Source organism: Myripristis murdjan, chromosome 22, assembly GCF_902150065.1.
Source record: "Myripristis murdjan chromosome 22, fMyrMur1.1, whole genome shotgun sequence".
In the NCBI taxonomy this organism is placed as follows: domain Eukaryota; kingdom Metazoa; phylum Chordata; class Actinopteri; order Holocentriformes; family Holocentridae; genus Myripristis; species Myripristis murdjan.
The window spans coordinates 13,037,198-13,053,330 of NC_044001.1; the positions used below are offsets into that span (position 1 = coordinate 13,037,198).

General features: G+C 42.2%; 1 protein-coding gene across 12 annotated transcripts in view; it reads right to left on the reverse strand.

Moving 5' to 3' along the window:
* meis2a (Meis homeobox 2a) overlaps positions 1–16,133 on the reverse strand; it is a 181,466-nt gene that overhangs the window by 69,288 nt on the left and 96,045 nt on the right. For 6 of the 12 annotated variants that reach the window (XM_030044563.1, XM_030044561.1, XM_030044562.1 and 3 more), the window contains 5 exons: positions 11,837–12,069; positions 10,230–10,371; positions 9,713–9,763; positions 9,216–9,266; positions 8,499–8,648 (listed from right to left, as the gene is read on the reverse strand). In XM_030044563.1, the coding sequence (XP_029900423.1) occupies positions 8,499–8,648; positions 9,216–9,266; positions 9,713–9,763; positions 10,230–10,371; positions 11,837–12,042 (600 nt within the window). In that variant the 5' untranslated portion in view covers positions 12,043–12,069. Of the gene's footprint in view, positions 1–8,498; positions 8,649–9,215; positions 9,267–9,712; positions 9,764–10,229; positions 10,372–11,836; positions 12,070–12,313; positions 12,404–12,595; positions 13,411–16,133 lie in introns of those variants that run through there. The other 6 variants (XM_030044556.1, XM_030044558.1, XM_030044555.1 and 3 more) reach the window with 3 other exon arrangements.

Genomic DNA, 16,133 nt, shown 5'->3' on the forward strand with positions numbered 1-16,133 from the left:
CCATCCATCCATCCATCCATCCACATTCCCCATCCAAACCGCAAACCAGGAGCAGAGAGAGCAGGAAGGAGGGGGAGGAGGGGAGGGTGGTGAGAGAGAGAGAGAGAAAGAGAAAGAGAGTGAGAGAGAGAGAGACCATATGAGTATGCTGGAAACATGAGAGTGACATCTGTAAGAGTCCACAGGCGCTGTGAGGGTCCTTGGCCTGCTTACATTCTCCAGGCTAGGCGAAGAGCTCCACTCCCAGTCACCCCCCCCCCCCCACCCCCCCCCCACCCCGCCACCCTTAGCACACAATCAGCAATGCCACTATAATCAAAGATGAAGAGAAAGAGACTAATGCACTAAAGCAGCTGGCAATAAGTCAAAACACTGTAATCAAACTGTTTCATTAATACATGAGAGCAAAACGCAGCGCTGTTAATGTGGCGTCTGATTTTGAGCGTCGTGAGTGAAGCGCTCCTGAGTAATTGTCTAAACACATATGGCGCAGACCGGTTGAGTTCGTTTATACCGTAACCAATTGAGACTTCCGTGTCAAGTGAGAAATATAGAGGTAAAAAGTCTAAACACACCACAAGCGCCATTAATCATTACCACTGTCAGAAATGAAAATAAGATATGACAGTGATTCTCCTGCTAATCTGCCAAAAATGTGTACACGCCCACACTGACATACACACACGCCCACATGCACTCACAGAAATGCACTTACACACACACTAATGACATAATAGAGGAAGAAGTATAAACACCAACATGCACACACACATATATCTATCTATATACTGTATGCATATGCGCACATCCACGCAGAAAAAAGTGTTAAATTTGCAACAGCTGACTTCAAAGAAATGTCCAAAACAAGTTCAAAGTTTTTTAAGATGGCTTTCCTCTCCTGTCATTTCTCCTTCCCTCCCTCTCCTGCTCATTTTCTCCTCTTCTCCTCCTGTCTTTCCTGGTCATTCCCAGCCCTGCTGGTGCACACAGGCAAACAGGATTTCTACTGTACAGGAAAGGCTTTATCAGTGGCACACGAAGGCAGGCTAGAGGTGGAATTTCCTTTGCCATTCACGCCCGAGAGGGACAGACTGACCACGTCACATACGATACACTCAAACCCCCCACACACAATCAAACACACACTCCAAAGTCCAGACAGGCCCTCACACAGACCCACACACATACACGTACGCACACTTGTGGCCCCAACTCTAGCTAGTCTATCCCAATTTAACTTGTCACCTGAGCACGATGACAAAATGTTGGCTAACGTAAGCCCCGGCGTTGTCTGGGGCCCTGGAGAAGCAGCCCCTTGAGCAGAGCCCAAGCCAAACAAACACAGGCCTGCACCAAGGCTTCCCACAAACCTCAACCCACTTCTCAGTCCCCGCTATGGCTTTTTTTTCTCCCTCTCTCCCTCAAACACACACAAACACACATACATATATATGAAAGCGGAGGGAAAATGTACACACCACAGAATATTCCAAGAAAGAGACCGTTTTTACCATTTTGTCTAACTTCAGTCGTGTTCTTGATGAACTCCTTTTCCCTCGGCTCCCGCCAGAAAGGAGCCTGCCTGCCTTGGTGCCCCACTCAGAGTGAGCTGTACTGGACGAGGACAGACAGGATAGAGCCTGGAGAGCACTGGAGGTTTGCAGGGGAAGAGAGGCTACAAGACAAGCGGCTGCTTAGCTCCCCTGGGTGCGCAGTCCTTATGTGCTGCTGCTTGTTCTGCTGCGGAGGCGAGGCTGCTGCTGCTATGCCTACGAGCGAGGCCCTTTTATCTGCTAAGTTTTTTGGGGAAGGAGGGCTGTTTTCTCAAACAGCTTGGAGCTGAAAACAGCAGACAGAAACACACAAGGCCCTTCAGCCCCTCCGCTCCACTCAAGACCCTCTCAGTGTCAGCTGTTCACCGGATGGCAATCAGATAAAGAGTGCAGAGAATTACTCAGAAGAGGGGTAAGAAGACAGGGCGAACAATAGCCCCTGCGTGGGTTTTAGCCCGACAGACTGAGGGGTGGAAAAAGTGCCGCTGCATTGAGACGAACGGGCAATTGTGACGTGTTCACCTCCCGGGCCACTGATCGACACATGGTATACTTCACGGGACCATGACTCTGTGTTTACAGTAAACAAGCCAGGAGAAAGCCAGGTAAAATCGCTAATGTGGGGAAAGGCCACAAACTCTCAAAACATACTCATTTTGTCTCGCTATGGAAATGAGGAAGGAAGGTTAACAAAACGGAGTAAAAGGAGAGGTAAAAGTCCAGATTCCCAGATTGTATAATGTATTTAGGCAGAGCCGGGCTCAGTGCACTCAGAACGGGCTGTTGTTGTTCCAAGGGAAGAAAATGACTGGGTTCTACTTCCTCACAATGAGACACCCACTGCCGGCGAGACAGGAGACAGACCTGAAAAACTATGCTTGCTCCTCTCTCCCTCTCTCTCTCTCTCTCTCTCTCTAACACTTGCCAGCAATGGCCACAGCATGGCTTTAATGCAACAGCTGAATCGATAGGACTTAATTTAGCTATCATTGCAGAGTAATGTGTCATTTTTAATGGTGCTGGCACTAAATTAAATTCAAAGACACCTCAGCTAATGGTGTTAAAGGGAATGATATTTTGCTGTGATTTGCTACCCGGAGAGTTGAATGAAACTGTATGTAGGGATATAGATAAGCCTTTTTTTTTTTTTTAGTTTGACTCTCAAAGGGCAAAAGCAGACTACAGGATTTCATATGGCATAATAATATCAGTGTAATTACCAGTGCCAGTGCACATACAGTGGATATTTTTAATGAAGCACACACTGCTCTTTTCATACCTAGAAGTCACCCCTCATCCATAACTCTGTCTCCGGAGCAAGACAACAAATATCACCACAACAGCGTTAACTTTCCACACTCAAAAAGGCGACAAAAGCAACAGCCTTTCCTCCCCATGAATAATTTAGTGGGCCTCTCTGAGCTATCGAGGGTGCATCATCAGACACCGCACCTCGCAACACAAACACACACAACCATTTTGTCACAACCCCTGTGGGGCTGATAAAGTTCAAACAAGTTACACACACACAAAAAAAAAAAAAAATCATGTCACCCAAACAGTCTTCTTCAACCTACACAAGGAGTCCTCACACAAAAAGGAAGAAGCGAAAGAGAAAAAAGGCCTCCAGCCCATGTGACTATTCCCTAAAGCTGGGCATAATTAGGAGTCAAACATGGTTCACTCCATGCTCTTCACTAATTGTGTTAAAGAGCACTGTTACCAGGAGGAGGAGGAGAACGCCAGCAAGCAAACACACATACATGTGCAGGCGTGCATGTGCAAACACACACACACACACACACACAATAAGACTAGATAGAAAATAAGATACAAAGAAAGCTTGGTCTCTAGGGGAAGCCTTTTCTATTTGCTGGGGTTAGCGACTGGCGGCTGATAATACAAGTTGTAATTAATATAAAAGCAGGAGACAATATGGGGACGAAGGCTTGTAGTACAGCCAGGCCACAGGAGAGCAGGAGAATGCTGCTGTCTCCTCTGCTCCTGTCCCCAGTTTCTCATTTACAAACACCTGCCTGGCACAATCTCACTTCCCTCACTGCACTCTGCCTACATCCCTAGGAATTTCAAATAAAATTGATTTAGCGGCATCATTGAATTTTCCTCAAATTCCCCTGGAACCTTGAGGGAAGGGAAGAAATCTGTTGGTGTAGTAGTAGTAGTAGAGTAAGACAGGCTGAGAATGACTAAACCAGTGTGTGTGTGTGTGTGTGTGTTTATGTGTGTGTGTGGGTGCGTGTGTGTGTGTGTGTGCGTGTGCTGCACTGCAACTGCAAGGAGCAGCTAGAGAGATCCAGTGCTGAACATGTACAAAACTGCTGACACACCAGAAACACACAGGACCATAAATCATCAAGCTAGCTGACATTTCAAGACACATCTTGCCACATGGCATAAGCAGTTCAAAACTCCTCACACATTTTTGTTGAGCTGAACACATAATTATACACAGCCACTTCAGAAAACTTTAGGGTGCACCTCTATTGACTATTTACAAGACCAACAATTATCCGTAAAATAAAGAGACCTTAATTTAGCAACTAATAATTCACCGCAGTGTGTTTTAAGAGGCATGAGGGATTGAGTTTATATGCTTAGAAACATTCTCTGAGGCAAAAACAACCCTGTTCCGTGCACTGCATGCATTACATGTGCAAAAACATGATCAGAAAGATTAATTAAAGAAAAACTGAATCCTGAAAAGAGGCCCATGTTACACACGAGGTTGACACACATCAACATGAGTGCTGATCCAAAATATTAAATATGATACGTATCTGAAAGACACCTGAAGCTATCATAGATCATTTTACTTTCACTACTTCCTTGTAATAAATGACCCCAAAATAGGGTCTTGTATGTAAATAAAGGTTTAACCTATCACTGCCTGCACCTTGCAAATGTGCTGCATTTAAATAAACATCAAAATACAAATACCTCAGGCTCCTAGAACAACCATACAGCAAATGTTTTTCATTGCAATCATTTATAGCAGTACTTTCATACATGCAGTTATTTTGGCGGGGAGTGGGAGACGCAACAAGTGAACCTAGCCTCTCTCTAGCGGCGGTAGTGGTGATTAGGTATGCCTGCCAACTGAGTCCTGCCTCTGAACACTAATCAAATAGGAAATGTAGGGCCAGACATCCCAGCATCACAAAACAATTGTGTGGAACAGACAGAGCGGTCCAAGTCAACGACACACTATTTTGATGAGGAGGGGGAGTGATCCAAACATAGCCGGTCCCCGAGGAGAACAAAGCTAGTTGAATTAGAACACCTCCAAAACGGAGAAATTCCACAGTTCAGCAGCCTCGCTAGGCCCGAGGGCTCGCTCTACATGAACGTAAGGAGGCAGAGGGTATTGTGTGGAGAGGGAGGCGGTGTATGCAACGCACTATGCATAGTAATATATATATATATATATATAAAAAAAAAAAAAAACACGTCCTTAGCTCCCATCTCAAACAATACACAGTAAATCAGTATGCGTGCACAAGATGAACCGCTGCATTATTTGACTCAACCTGTGACATCACCACATCTGACCAATGGTCAACAGCGTCCAGAGCCTGCACCAGAGATCCAAATGTAAACAGAAAGGTTTTTTCACTCTCCAGCAATGCTCAGTCAAGATAACCTCCACCATAACCTCTTTGAGAACTACTATCACCCCTGGAAAAAAAACAAACGCTCTATAGAAAGTGCCAGGAAACCAAATCCCACCGTGTTTCTTCATAGCAAATCAGAAAGTCATAAAATGGTTTCAAAAGCATAAGATGTGCATAGAGACTGAAAAGCCTTCTGCTAATACGTAAGCTTGATTGAGGAAGCGGCACAATAGCACAAGAAGACACAAAGGCTAATTCATTAGAACAGATAATATTCAGAAACCGTTAATTCTGTTCGGCTCCCTAATTGGATGTAGCACAGAGAAGGCAGAAATTTAATTTCATTAATTAAATGACAAGAGAGCAAACCACTGATGAGCAACACACACACTGTACCAATCGTTTGTACAAAGCCAGACTCCCCTGTGTTTTTTCTCAATCACGTTCCACGTGTAATACAGCGTTTTTTGGCCTTCTTTAACATGGGACGGGGCTAACTTGTGGGGGGGCGGGGGACTGAGTTAAGGGGCCGGGGGTAGGTTACATGGTTGGGACAGTCACCGCAAGCAAATAAGAGGAATCAACAGTGTCAGCAAGACCTCATCCCCCTCTGACTGTACACCATAATCCAATCATCTCTAAAACAATGCAACATTCAAGTGTAAATAAAACGCCGCTTATTATGCTCTACTGTCAGGTACAGAGAGGGGAGAAGATGGAAACAAAAAGAGGGAGAAAAAGGAAAGCAACCCCCCCCTTCAAAAAAAAAAAAAAAAAAAAAAACTCAACGGGCAGCCTCCTTCACAGTGAAGAGCCTCATCATCTCCAGCAAAACCAACTTTCACCAAATGAGATGTAGCCCTGGGCTATATATTAAAAATGCATATCAAAGCAAAGAAAAATGGACGTGAGAGAGTCTAACTAAATAAATTAGCATATCTAACTATCAAATTGCCTTCCTCTCCTCAATGAGAAGAGAGGACAGAAATGAATAATGAAATACAGACAAAATAAAATAAAATAAAGGAAAGACAGAACCCAAGACAAGTAAGGCAAAAATTGCTTTCCATCCAGTAGTGCACAATTGCAGACGTGCAGTTTTCTGCATTGTTTCCATATTCACAACACATTTTGGACACATAAAGCTGGATCCATTTCAATTAGACATGGAAATGACTGCTGAGGGAGTTAACTATTTACTACAAGGCTCCCAGGCCGTGATTACACTGTACAGGGGGAAATGAACACACACTCCTGGCGCAAAAGTGCCACTGCATCAAACACATTATTTTCACATGAGTAGTTTGACTTTCTGTAAATAAAAATTGCCACTAAGCATACATCAAAAACAATATAAACAAAAATAAGCTATTATATTCTTAGTTATCTAGATCATAACAGTACATTGGATTTAAGATGTTTGTCTATATTTGAATGCTGGACTTTTCCACCATTATCAAACTCACTTCTCAGGTCAGGCTCTATCACCAAACAAGAAAAAAAAAATCCTTCTGCTTTATCAAACACAGCCTGGCAGTTAGGTGTAGTAAAAAGTTCATTGCTGCCACAAAACTGAAATAAATCCCTCCAAACCTGCATACCTAATGAGGTGGTCAGTCCAAAATGACCCCGAGAAAAAAAATGTTTTGTCTTGCACTCTCTTTGTTTATTGCTGCTCCTGATTTGCTTTATTGGCATATCTAATTTTCTAATTATCAAAATATTTCTCACAAGTGGACTGGTGACAAAACTCGTGTCTAAGCACTGCAAGGCACCATTGGAAATTGGCTTGAGTATCAACCATCTGCCATGAAACTAAACAGGCTAGTTTATCTAATCTCTACAATATAAACAACAGCATGCCTCATTTCTACACTTGTGTTGGAGTACCACAATATTGCCGTTTTGACCGTTTCTCAAACCCACATTGGAATCTTAGACCTAATTATATTTTAATTCACCTTATGCATTGCACTGACTAGTCCTGTAAACGCGGCGGGCTTTCAAAGGGAATCCACCGCTATTAGGCCTATAGCCAGACCCAACAGATGCAGCGCACTGACTTTGCATAACACTTAAATCTGCTTTAATTCCTAATAGGCTTGGCCTTGTGCTGCAGAGATATTAACTAGTCACTTTGTTGCGATAGTCACTCACTTATTTCACCAAAACATTAGCTCTATCACGAGTGTGCAATACGCCATAATTCACAGATATCAACTCAATAATACCCATCCATACTGCGCGCACAGCCAGCGTTTATTACACCGAAAATGCACGGTTTAAAACAGGGAATCGATCTTCAAATTTAAAGCTACTGTACTTCAGGTGCATATAATTGAATTCAGCATTATGGAGCCTCTAGCCATAAAAAGGGGAGCAGAGGAGAGAGCCACTGCAGAGCAAACCACACGGCAATCAATACGAAACAATTAAACACATTAACATCAACAGCAATGGAAGGCCTCCAGACGAACCATCATATGCCTTGTGAACTTGACATTGATGGTAAGCCTTTAGCTCTGAGATCTATTTCAATAGGCTACCACTTTCTCCACCTCTGCAGCAAAATCCACAGCTTTACGCACAGGCCATATCCAGCTCCCACAGTCCCAAATATAAAGCCCTTTTCTTTTTAAATATTGGCCTAAAGCTACAGCTTACCGCTGATACCCTGCTTTAACGTTAAACCTGCGTAACAGATAATTGCTTCACGTTTTTTTTTTTTCTCCAGCATGCAACTCTCTATAATGCACAGCGGCGATTTGCACACACGCGCGCGCATGTTCTCTCTCTCTCCCCCCTCTCTCTCTCTCTCCCTCTGTCATACACACACGTACACGCACACATGCATGCGCGGGCGCACACACACACACACACACGACTCCAACGCACAAACACAAACACGCACACACGCATTATGCACACATGAATGCCCCTAATCAAAAGACTAAAACAATAACTCACTCCATTGTATCACATCTAGCTTTTGACCTTAGAACATCGATCGGCAGATTTCCCTTGCAGGACAGAGCATGCACTATTTGCTTATGGCACAATAGGGTCACACACTGAGCAGAGGCTAAGTAAAAGTTGACGTTCTGCGAAACCTCAAACAAAAAATTCAGACTTCACTCACAAAAAAATTTAAATTAAAAAAATAGCTGATTATTTTTCAAGCACTGTCCATCAAAATTGGTCAAGGATAGGAAAGCATTGTCTACCTGCAGCACGGACGCATGCAAATAACATCGCGGACACAAGCAGCATATTGTTTTAAAATTAGGAAAATAATGAAGGCAACGTTACTTACGTGATCTGCAAGGTTAGTTGAAGATCCCGAGAGTTCTTCATGATCTGATTTAGAGCTGCCATCCCGTTCGTCAATAACTAGATCTATTGGCATTTTTCCTTTCAAACAACTGATGTACCGGTGGCAAAAATTGTCGCAGAGCTCATGCACCTAGAACAAGGACAGAACACCTTTTTCAGGATGGGGAAACGCTTCAGCCAGTCCAAGAATAACTCCAATTAAGGGGCTTTATCGGCGGCAAGGAAACAATAGTGAAATTGTTGCAGTGCTTATTATTCTCCAGAGACTGGAGCAACAAGTTGGACGACAAAAAACAAACAGCATGCCGTAAGCTGGCGAAATAATGAGCAGGTGAAACTAAATCTCTGGATCAATAAGGTTGTGCAACGCGTGCAAAGAAGTTTCAGTGCATTTTATCAATATTAGTCAATTCAGCTGCATGAATGGCTGCAAAATCAAATACCCTGTAGTTTATGAATCTGAAAAAAAAAATCTGAAACTTCCTCCCGAAACATTCCTGTTGATTATTAAATATTCGGTGGATGTGATAGCTCCATTCCTAAATGTAATGCACTGCACTGAATATGCAAGCACGTTCAAATAATATCAGTTACATTTAAATGAGGGTTTATATTTGTGCAGGTGACAGCATGCGATGGCTATGGGTCAAAGTCATCTAAAAACATGGTCCTCAGCATTCAACATTTTAATATTTACCTTTTCTAATTCCAAGAGGTGAAACCGTAATACTTGTATGGCTTGTATCATCTGAAACGAGAACAAAATGAACACGCTTTACATCACTATGTAGGGCAAATATTTTTACACACTTACAGTAAGCTTATTTATAGAGAGAAAATCTACCGTTCAGCCAGCAAGAGCAAAAAAGGCTTTTTACTACATTTATAATCGCTAACATGTTATTGCATATATTGGTTCATTTTTATTATCAAGACAGCGCATCTAAGAGTTTGTAATTACACACTGGTCAGCTGGGACAGTTACACTGTAAACTAGGCGTCTGGACAATGACAGCGGCAAATATGGTCACATAGCTTCACATCCAACAACATTTGTGTTGAACTTGTCATTACATGCTCACTTATTTACTACTCATTGCTGTGGGTATTGAAGATTATCCGAAAGCAAGGCAGTTTACAACCGAACCAAAGCGAGAATTACAGGGCAACAGTGAGGTCAAACGGCGCTCTTACCAAATTGTCCAACTCTGGATTTGATGAAAATAAAGGTTTTTCTGCTCGGACCTAAAATAACAGACGAAATATCACGGTTAGTTTGGCATGCAGTGTGTGAGAATTTTCTATTTTTCATCATGTCTCGTAATCTGATAACAGAACTACAAATCTGGCATATGACACAACCTGTGTCGAGACACTAGGCACACTGGATAATACGGTGCAGTTTCACAAAACACAATTCTGTTAACAACTTTTATTTTATAAAGAGAAAGTTTTACTTTAAAAAAATATATATTAAACAAGCAGAAATCTGTGTGTCATGACGCAGCCATATAATCCAAGTGTGTGTGTGTGTGTGTGTGTGTGTGTGTGTGTGTGAGAGAGAGAGAGTGTGTGTGTGTGTGTGTGTGTGTGTGTGTGTGTGTGTGTGTGAGAGAGAGAGAGAGAGAGAGAGTGTGTGTGTGTGTGTCTTTTTTTCTTCTTCGTCTTCTTCTTAATTTATTTTATTTTTAGAAATTGCGTTCAAAGTGACCTGTTTGGCAAAGACTGCGATGTCCTCATTGAAGGAGTCTGAGGAGCAGACATCGCCGCCTGCTACGCCGGGCTCCCTCGGAGTGCACGTCGCCAACTCGCACTTCTCAAAAACCAGTGCGAGCAGTGGGAATAAAGGGTGACTGCAAGAGGGGAAACACAGCCTGAGTACAAGCACCACACCGGCTCCACAATGCACACTGCAAAAAATGTCCATTTAACAAGCCCTTGAGCCTTGTACATTCGTTCTATAAATCTTATTTTTCTTAAAGCGAGCGAAAAAACACAACAAATCGACAGGTTCATTTTCATAGATCCCAGTTTCATATGTTTCAAGAGTTTTGTAGAAACAAGTCACTGTATGTTGCATTGAGGCAGATGACTACACGAATGTCAAGATAACATCTCTGGATTCCAGAAAATTTGATTTGCGCTGAAAGCAAGGCGAAGTGTTTGACCCCCGCAAGCAGATTTTTCGACTTGTTTTACGAAAAATAAGATTTTCAGAGTCACTACGAGGTAACGCGACTTGTTGAGGTGGACATTTTTTGCAGTACAGATTGAAAACGGCAGTGTAAGTCATGGGTAGACTGACAATAATCTACAAAAATTAAGACTATCATCAACGACGGTGGTCACTAAATAAGTGGAGAGATTTAATTGCAGTGTGCCCCCTCCAAAAAAAAGTTAAAATGAAATAAAGTTGTATTAACTATAGAGGTACACTATTCCAAACGCACTACCGACTCATTTAAGCACCGACGACTTGGACATTTCTTCCTCATTTTAACCTATGTTGTGGTAAATAAAAAGGTGGGTAAACAATGACATCACGTCAGTCTTTATTGTAAGGCAAACAGTCGTCAAAATAATTAAAAATCAGTTATAATCTCAGAAATAAATACTTTTATTTATGTTTTTATTTTTCTAATACTTGTTATGTTCATATAACTCACATCACTTTTCTACTACTTACTTTTAAATGAAATTCTGTCATAAAGATTTGTATCAACCTAAAAAAGATGGTAAACTTGCTTCATATATAAAAACGTGGGTAAAGAGAATTTGTGTGATTTGCACAACACTATATCCCTGCTTGTATTGATACACGATACACTGTAACGCGTTCTGCATAGGTGTGTTAGTGCAAATAATATAAAACACATGAAAATATATTAAAAGCTTCTATAGACAACGATAAGATCATTTAAATGTGTCGCTCGTACATGATATCAGATAATCTAATTTTTAATCAGAGTTTTCAATATCGTTTAATATTTGTTGTGATGTTAAAATGGGCAGGCTACTTTTTATTTATAATGCAGGCAGTGACTTTCATGCTTGGTCTATGGACTGAAAGCTCCCATATTATTTTTATAGCTTGTATTTCAATCTCTTACTTAAGGCTTGACGATGCTCTCTACAATGCGCATAAAATTACACTTCAACTAGACTCCCCTGACCCCACGATTAAGCTGCTAAATTGCTGCCAAACTTGCACAAAGTCCAATTTAAGTTCGGGGTGGAGAGTAAAAGAAAACAAAATAAAACTGAAAAGTTGAAAATATTTCCATGCGCAGTGGAGTAAATGGTTGATATAAACCTTACCCATAAATTTGATCTTTATCCCTCTTTAAAACGTCGTTGACAGCGGAGCCCATGCTGGTGGGCATAACGTTGGGATGGGGAGCGTGGGCTCCGTAGTGCTGGCTGGCGTGGAGCGGCGGTCCGTGGTTCAGGTGGTGGACCTGGGGAAGCGGCCGGGGAGCATGCGGGTCCCCGTACATCGACGCCGGGACTCCGACTCCGTCCATCCCACCGTAATGGGCCAGTTCATCGTACTGGAAATAAAACCAGAACAAAAGTCAGCGAACTGCCCGGTCACTTTTAACATAAATATGTTTATTAAAAAAGCATGCCGTTTCATTTAGGACACGCAAAGAGGCAACTAATAAGTAAGCTGTTGCGTTTCGTATGGGCAACACCGCACGCTGAAATTGTTCTCATAGCCCTGCTACATGGGCAGAAAGTGCAATATTTTCTCCCTAGTAAAGTATTGGTACATTGAAGCGATTTGATCATTACCAAAAACATTTTAAAGTTAGGCGCTCCCGACACAGACTTTGGTAAAAACAGCGAATTAGTTTGGAGTCCCCCTGTGAAACTGCTCCACGACTGTCGCGGAGGCTGTCGGTTAAGCAAAGGCTGTCACTTTGCTTGAAGAGTGAGGCTGCTGCAAAAATGTCAAATATACCGGCTTTGATATGAATACTTTGTAAATTAGCCACCACCCGACAAGAGGTTAGCGATATGGAGGCCTTCCTACAGTGGATTTGTATAGGTAAGTGTAGGAGATTTAAAACCTACCCTTTGCGCCATCAGGCTGCGCTCCAATAAACTCCTGAATGTGTCGTATATTTAATATCCCAGTCCCGGTTAGAAAGTGATTTAGTGGTAAGATTCCTTTTTCAACCAACTTTGCGAATTCTCCTATTCGCCAGTGTGATTCAGTTGAAGCAGTAGCATCAGGGAGTTTTGCAATTTTTCTTGTTTTTTCCTCTTTCCTCAAAAAAGAAAAAAATGCGCCAAAGTGAAGGTTACAATCGGCCCATCAACAACCTGCATGTAACTAAACTGTCGTGTCTCATGGCTTTTTGCCACTCCAGCTGTCAATCAAAGCCAGAGGTTGTCAAGGTAATGAATGAATGACGGTTGGTGATGATGTTCAAGAGAAGGATGAATCTTTTTAGTCCGTTTTCATCCCGCAAGTCCGCGTCTCCTTTAATGCCTCCGGATCGCTATCTTGTTTTATTATTACTGTAAAAAAAAGAAAAAGCAGTAGAAATTAAGAGATTGCGATTCAGATCTTTCCTTTCTTTCCCCCGTAGGTATTTCGTCTATCTGGCGAGACTGAGATGAGTGAGTGTCAGCGAGTGTTGGCAGGTTGGCTGCTAGCTTGCTTATAGAAACAGAGTCAGTTCGCAGCGCTGAGCGGTGGGCGAATGAAATGACGGATCCCGGAAGTAGTGGTGGCCATAGCCAGTCCTACAGCAGCTCCAGAAAAGAGAGAGGAGAGACCAAATCTTGTGATATGCAGAGTGTATGCTATGCACAGGGACGGCTTCAACTCCACACTGGGGGGAAAAGCCAAACCAACACAGCTCCTACTCCCAGCCAATTCCTTTTCGCCGAGAAGAGTCCTAAAGAAAAGCAGAAATCGCTGTGTGAGGAAGGTTTACCATCGCGGGTACTTAGGCTGTAACTGTTAATAGCGTAGAGTTAAATTAAATATAACATAGTACTGACTGACATGACTTATGATACAGAGTAAATACTTCATATTAAGGCAGAAATACGCATGACGCATTCCAACTTTTACGCACGGTAAAGTGAAATATCAACAAAAGATTAACATTAATAAATATTTTAACTTTTATCATACTTGCAGTCGGTGATGACAGTGAAACAAAAGATTATAAGGCACGAACATATTCAGCTGAAATTACCACGATATCTGATGCATTCTGAGTTTAATTTATGAGCATGACGCTTACTTGTTATCTTTGTTGTGGTTACAAGCCGGTGTGCCCACGTAATATCTCTGTAATACCTTCTAATCTCGCAGCTAATTATTGCTCGGGTCTTTTTAGCAAATTAAACGATACGAAACACCCCTCTAAGCCCAGAATGAACTTTTCCAAGAGGAAAAAAGCTTTTTTGGAGAAAGTAATTTTGTATGTTTCTTTCGTCCAATCCCCTCTCTTGATAGAAATCCGTGCCTTACCTCAGAGTAGTCAATTATCAAACCTCCCCAAGATCATCAATCATGTGAGGAGATTGAAGTTTAGAGGAGGAGCAAAGCTCCGGCCATCGATTGCGGTGAAGCCCTTTTTTGAGCTTGAGCTCTCTTACGCACAAAACAGAAGCAGGCCATCTATCCCCTTTAATATTTAGCTCCATCAATGCTAATATGGCATCATGGGTGTATTGATAGGTTTTCACATAAAGGCTCCATTTATGGCTCCGTGACATTTTTGATGGTGGAAATTAACTATTCACAGGTTAGGATTAAGGTAGACACACGTTCAAGGAGGGAGGCTGTGGCTACCGTTGGAGGGTCAATAAACTCCCCCAACAAACAAATACCAAGACATATGGTTGCTCGGGGTCGATTACAGAAATGGCACTTTAAAAAAGATTTAATAAATGAAACCGTGACAACAATCATGTTTGTTGGCATAAAGGGGGGTGGGAAAAGTAGGACTGCAGGGTTTGACAAACGGCTGTGTGGACATTTCAACGTGCAATACCCCGCGAAGGAGCTGCAGAGCGGTGCGCAGAGAGCCAAGGCATTCACCGTCTCCAAGTCTCTCTTACACTCTGTAAACACAACCAGCCCGGCAGAGGCAGCTATTGAAGACTGCTATTTTCATAAGCTAAATACTATCGTTCACACTGATTTGTGCACTAACGCTTGACTTTTTTTTTTTTTACCTCCTCCTCTGGACAACCATGGTAAGTAGCCTGAACCTTACTGTATCTACCCGTTTGTTCTGAACGAGCCTCCTTTAACGGCGCAGCTGGGAAAAGTTTTGAGCCTAGACTATGAAAAAGTATAGACTGACTGCACATTTTGTATGTTTATTCTTCATACTGTTAATGTTGAAGGATGTGGGATATATTAAATATTTTCAAATCTTCGAGCGAAATTTAAATATACTCCAGCGTCTTAAGAATTTAATGGCGTTTTTAGCATTTATTGTGAAAATATGTGATTTGCCCCCAAGGGGAGTGATGTAAACATTCAAAGAGCGTGTGAAAATAGCAGGGGCTAATTATGCGTATCCAATGCACGGCTCCACAGAAACACATCCTTCCCCATAAAACTTACAGCGTTGATTCCTAATGGCTTAATATTTTTATTTTCCCCCTTTTTTGTCAATTATTTGGTAGATTTCTCGGTGAATCATGGAAGTAAATCAAATGAAAGCTATTATGAGCCATAATATTTAGGTTGTGAAATCATTTAATTTCGCTTAATAACAGCATTACACGCGAAATAAACAGTGTTAGTGAGTTAAACACCGCACTGATTCATTCTTTTTTCCCCATTTTCATTTCAATCAACATTTACTCAATTGTTCACTGAAATGGTATGTAATAATTAGTTTTGCGCACATGCCAAGGCTTGTGCCAACTCAAAGTTTTCCGGCATTTAGGAGCTAAAGGTGTTCAAGCACCAAGATAATTTCAAGAGGCACCATCTTAGACAATTACCCATTTTGAGCTGCTTTAAATTTCTGATAAGTGGCTCTCACATTGTGGGCCTTTTTTCAGTAACATTGAGGAGTCTCGTACGTATGAAAAAAATCAGTGTAACTCCAGGATGGCATTAACAGGCGGTAAAATTTCATCTGGTGGTGTCAAATTGAGGTCAGTTTAGGGTTAAAGCTCTCGGTGTCCGTGTGGGACATGGCCAGCTGCGTTTGGATTCATTAGGGGGCAGAGGATCCATTTCAAGGAAAACACTACTGGGACAATCACCAGGCTAAAGATCCACTGCATGTCACATCCTGAAGGTGCACCACTGTAACCAAGCCGCCCCAGAACTTCCACTGCAAGACTCCCTGTGTTTACTCTGCTGTGCAGGACTCGCTGCTCCGCGCTCTCCCCGTTGCCCTGGGCTTGGTTATCCTCCACGCAAGCCTGTTGCTAAATATGGAGAAATGCATTGTTGATTTAATTCCCTCAAAAAGATCACTGATATGAAACGAGCTTCAAATCCTCTTAGTGACCTTAAACACTCCTGGAGAAACAATTGGCGCTCAACCACAGGAACAAATAAAATCGCTCTAATCTTGTTTGTAACTTTGTTCTTCGTTGGCCCTCTCCAGTATTTGAGATT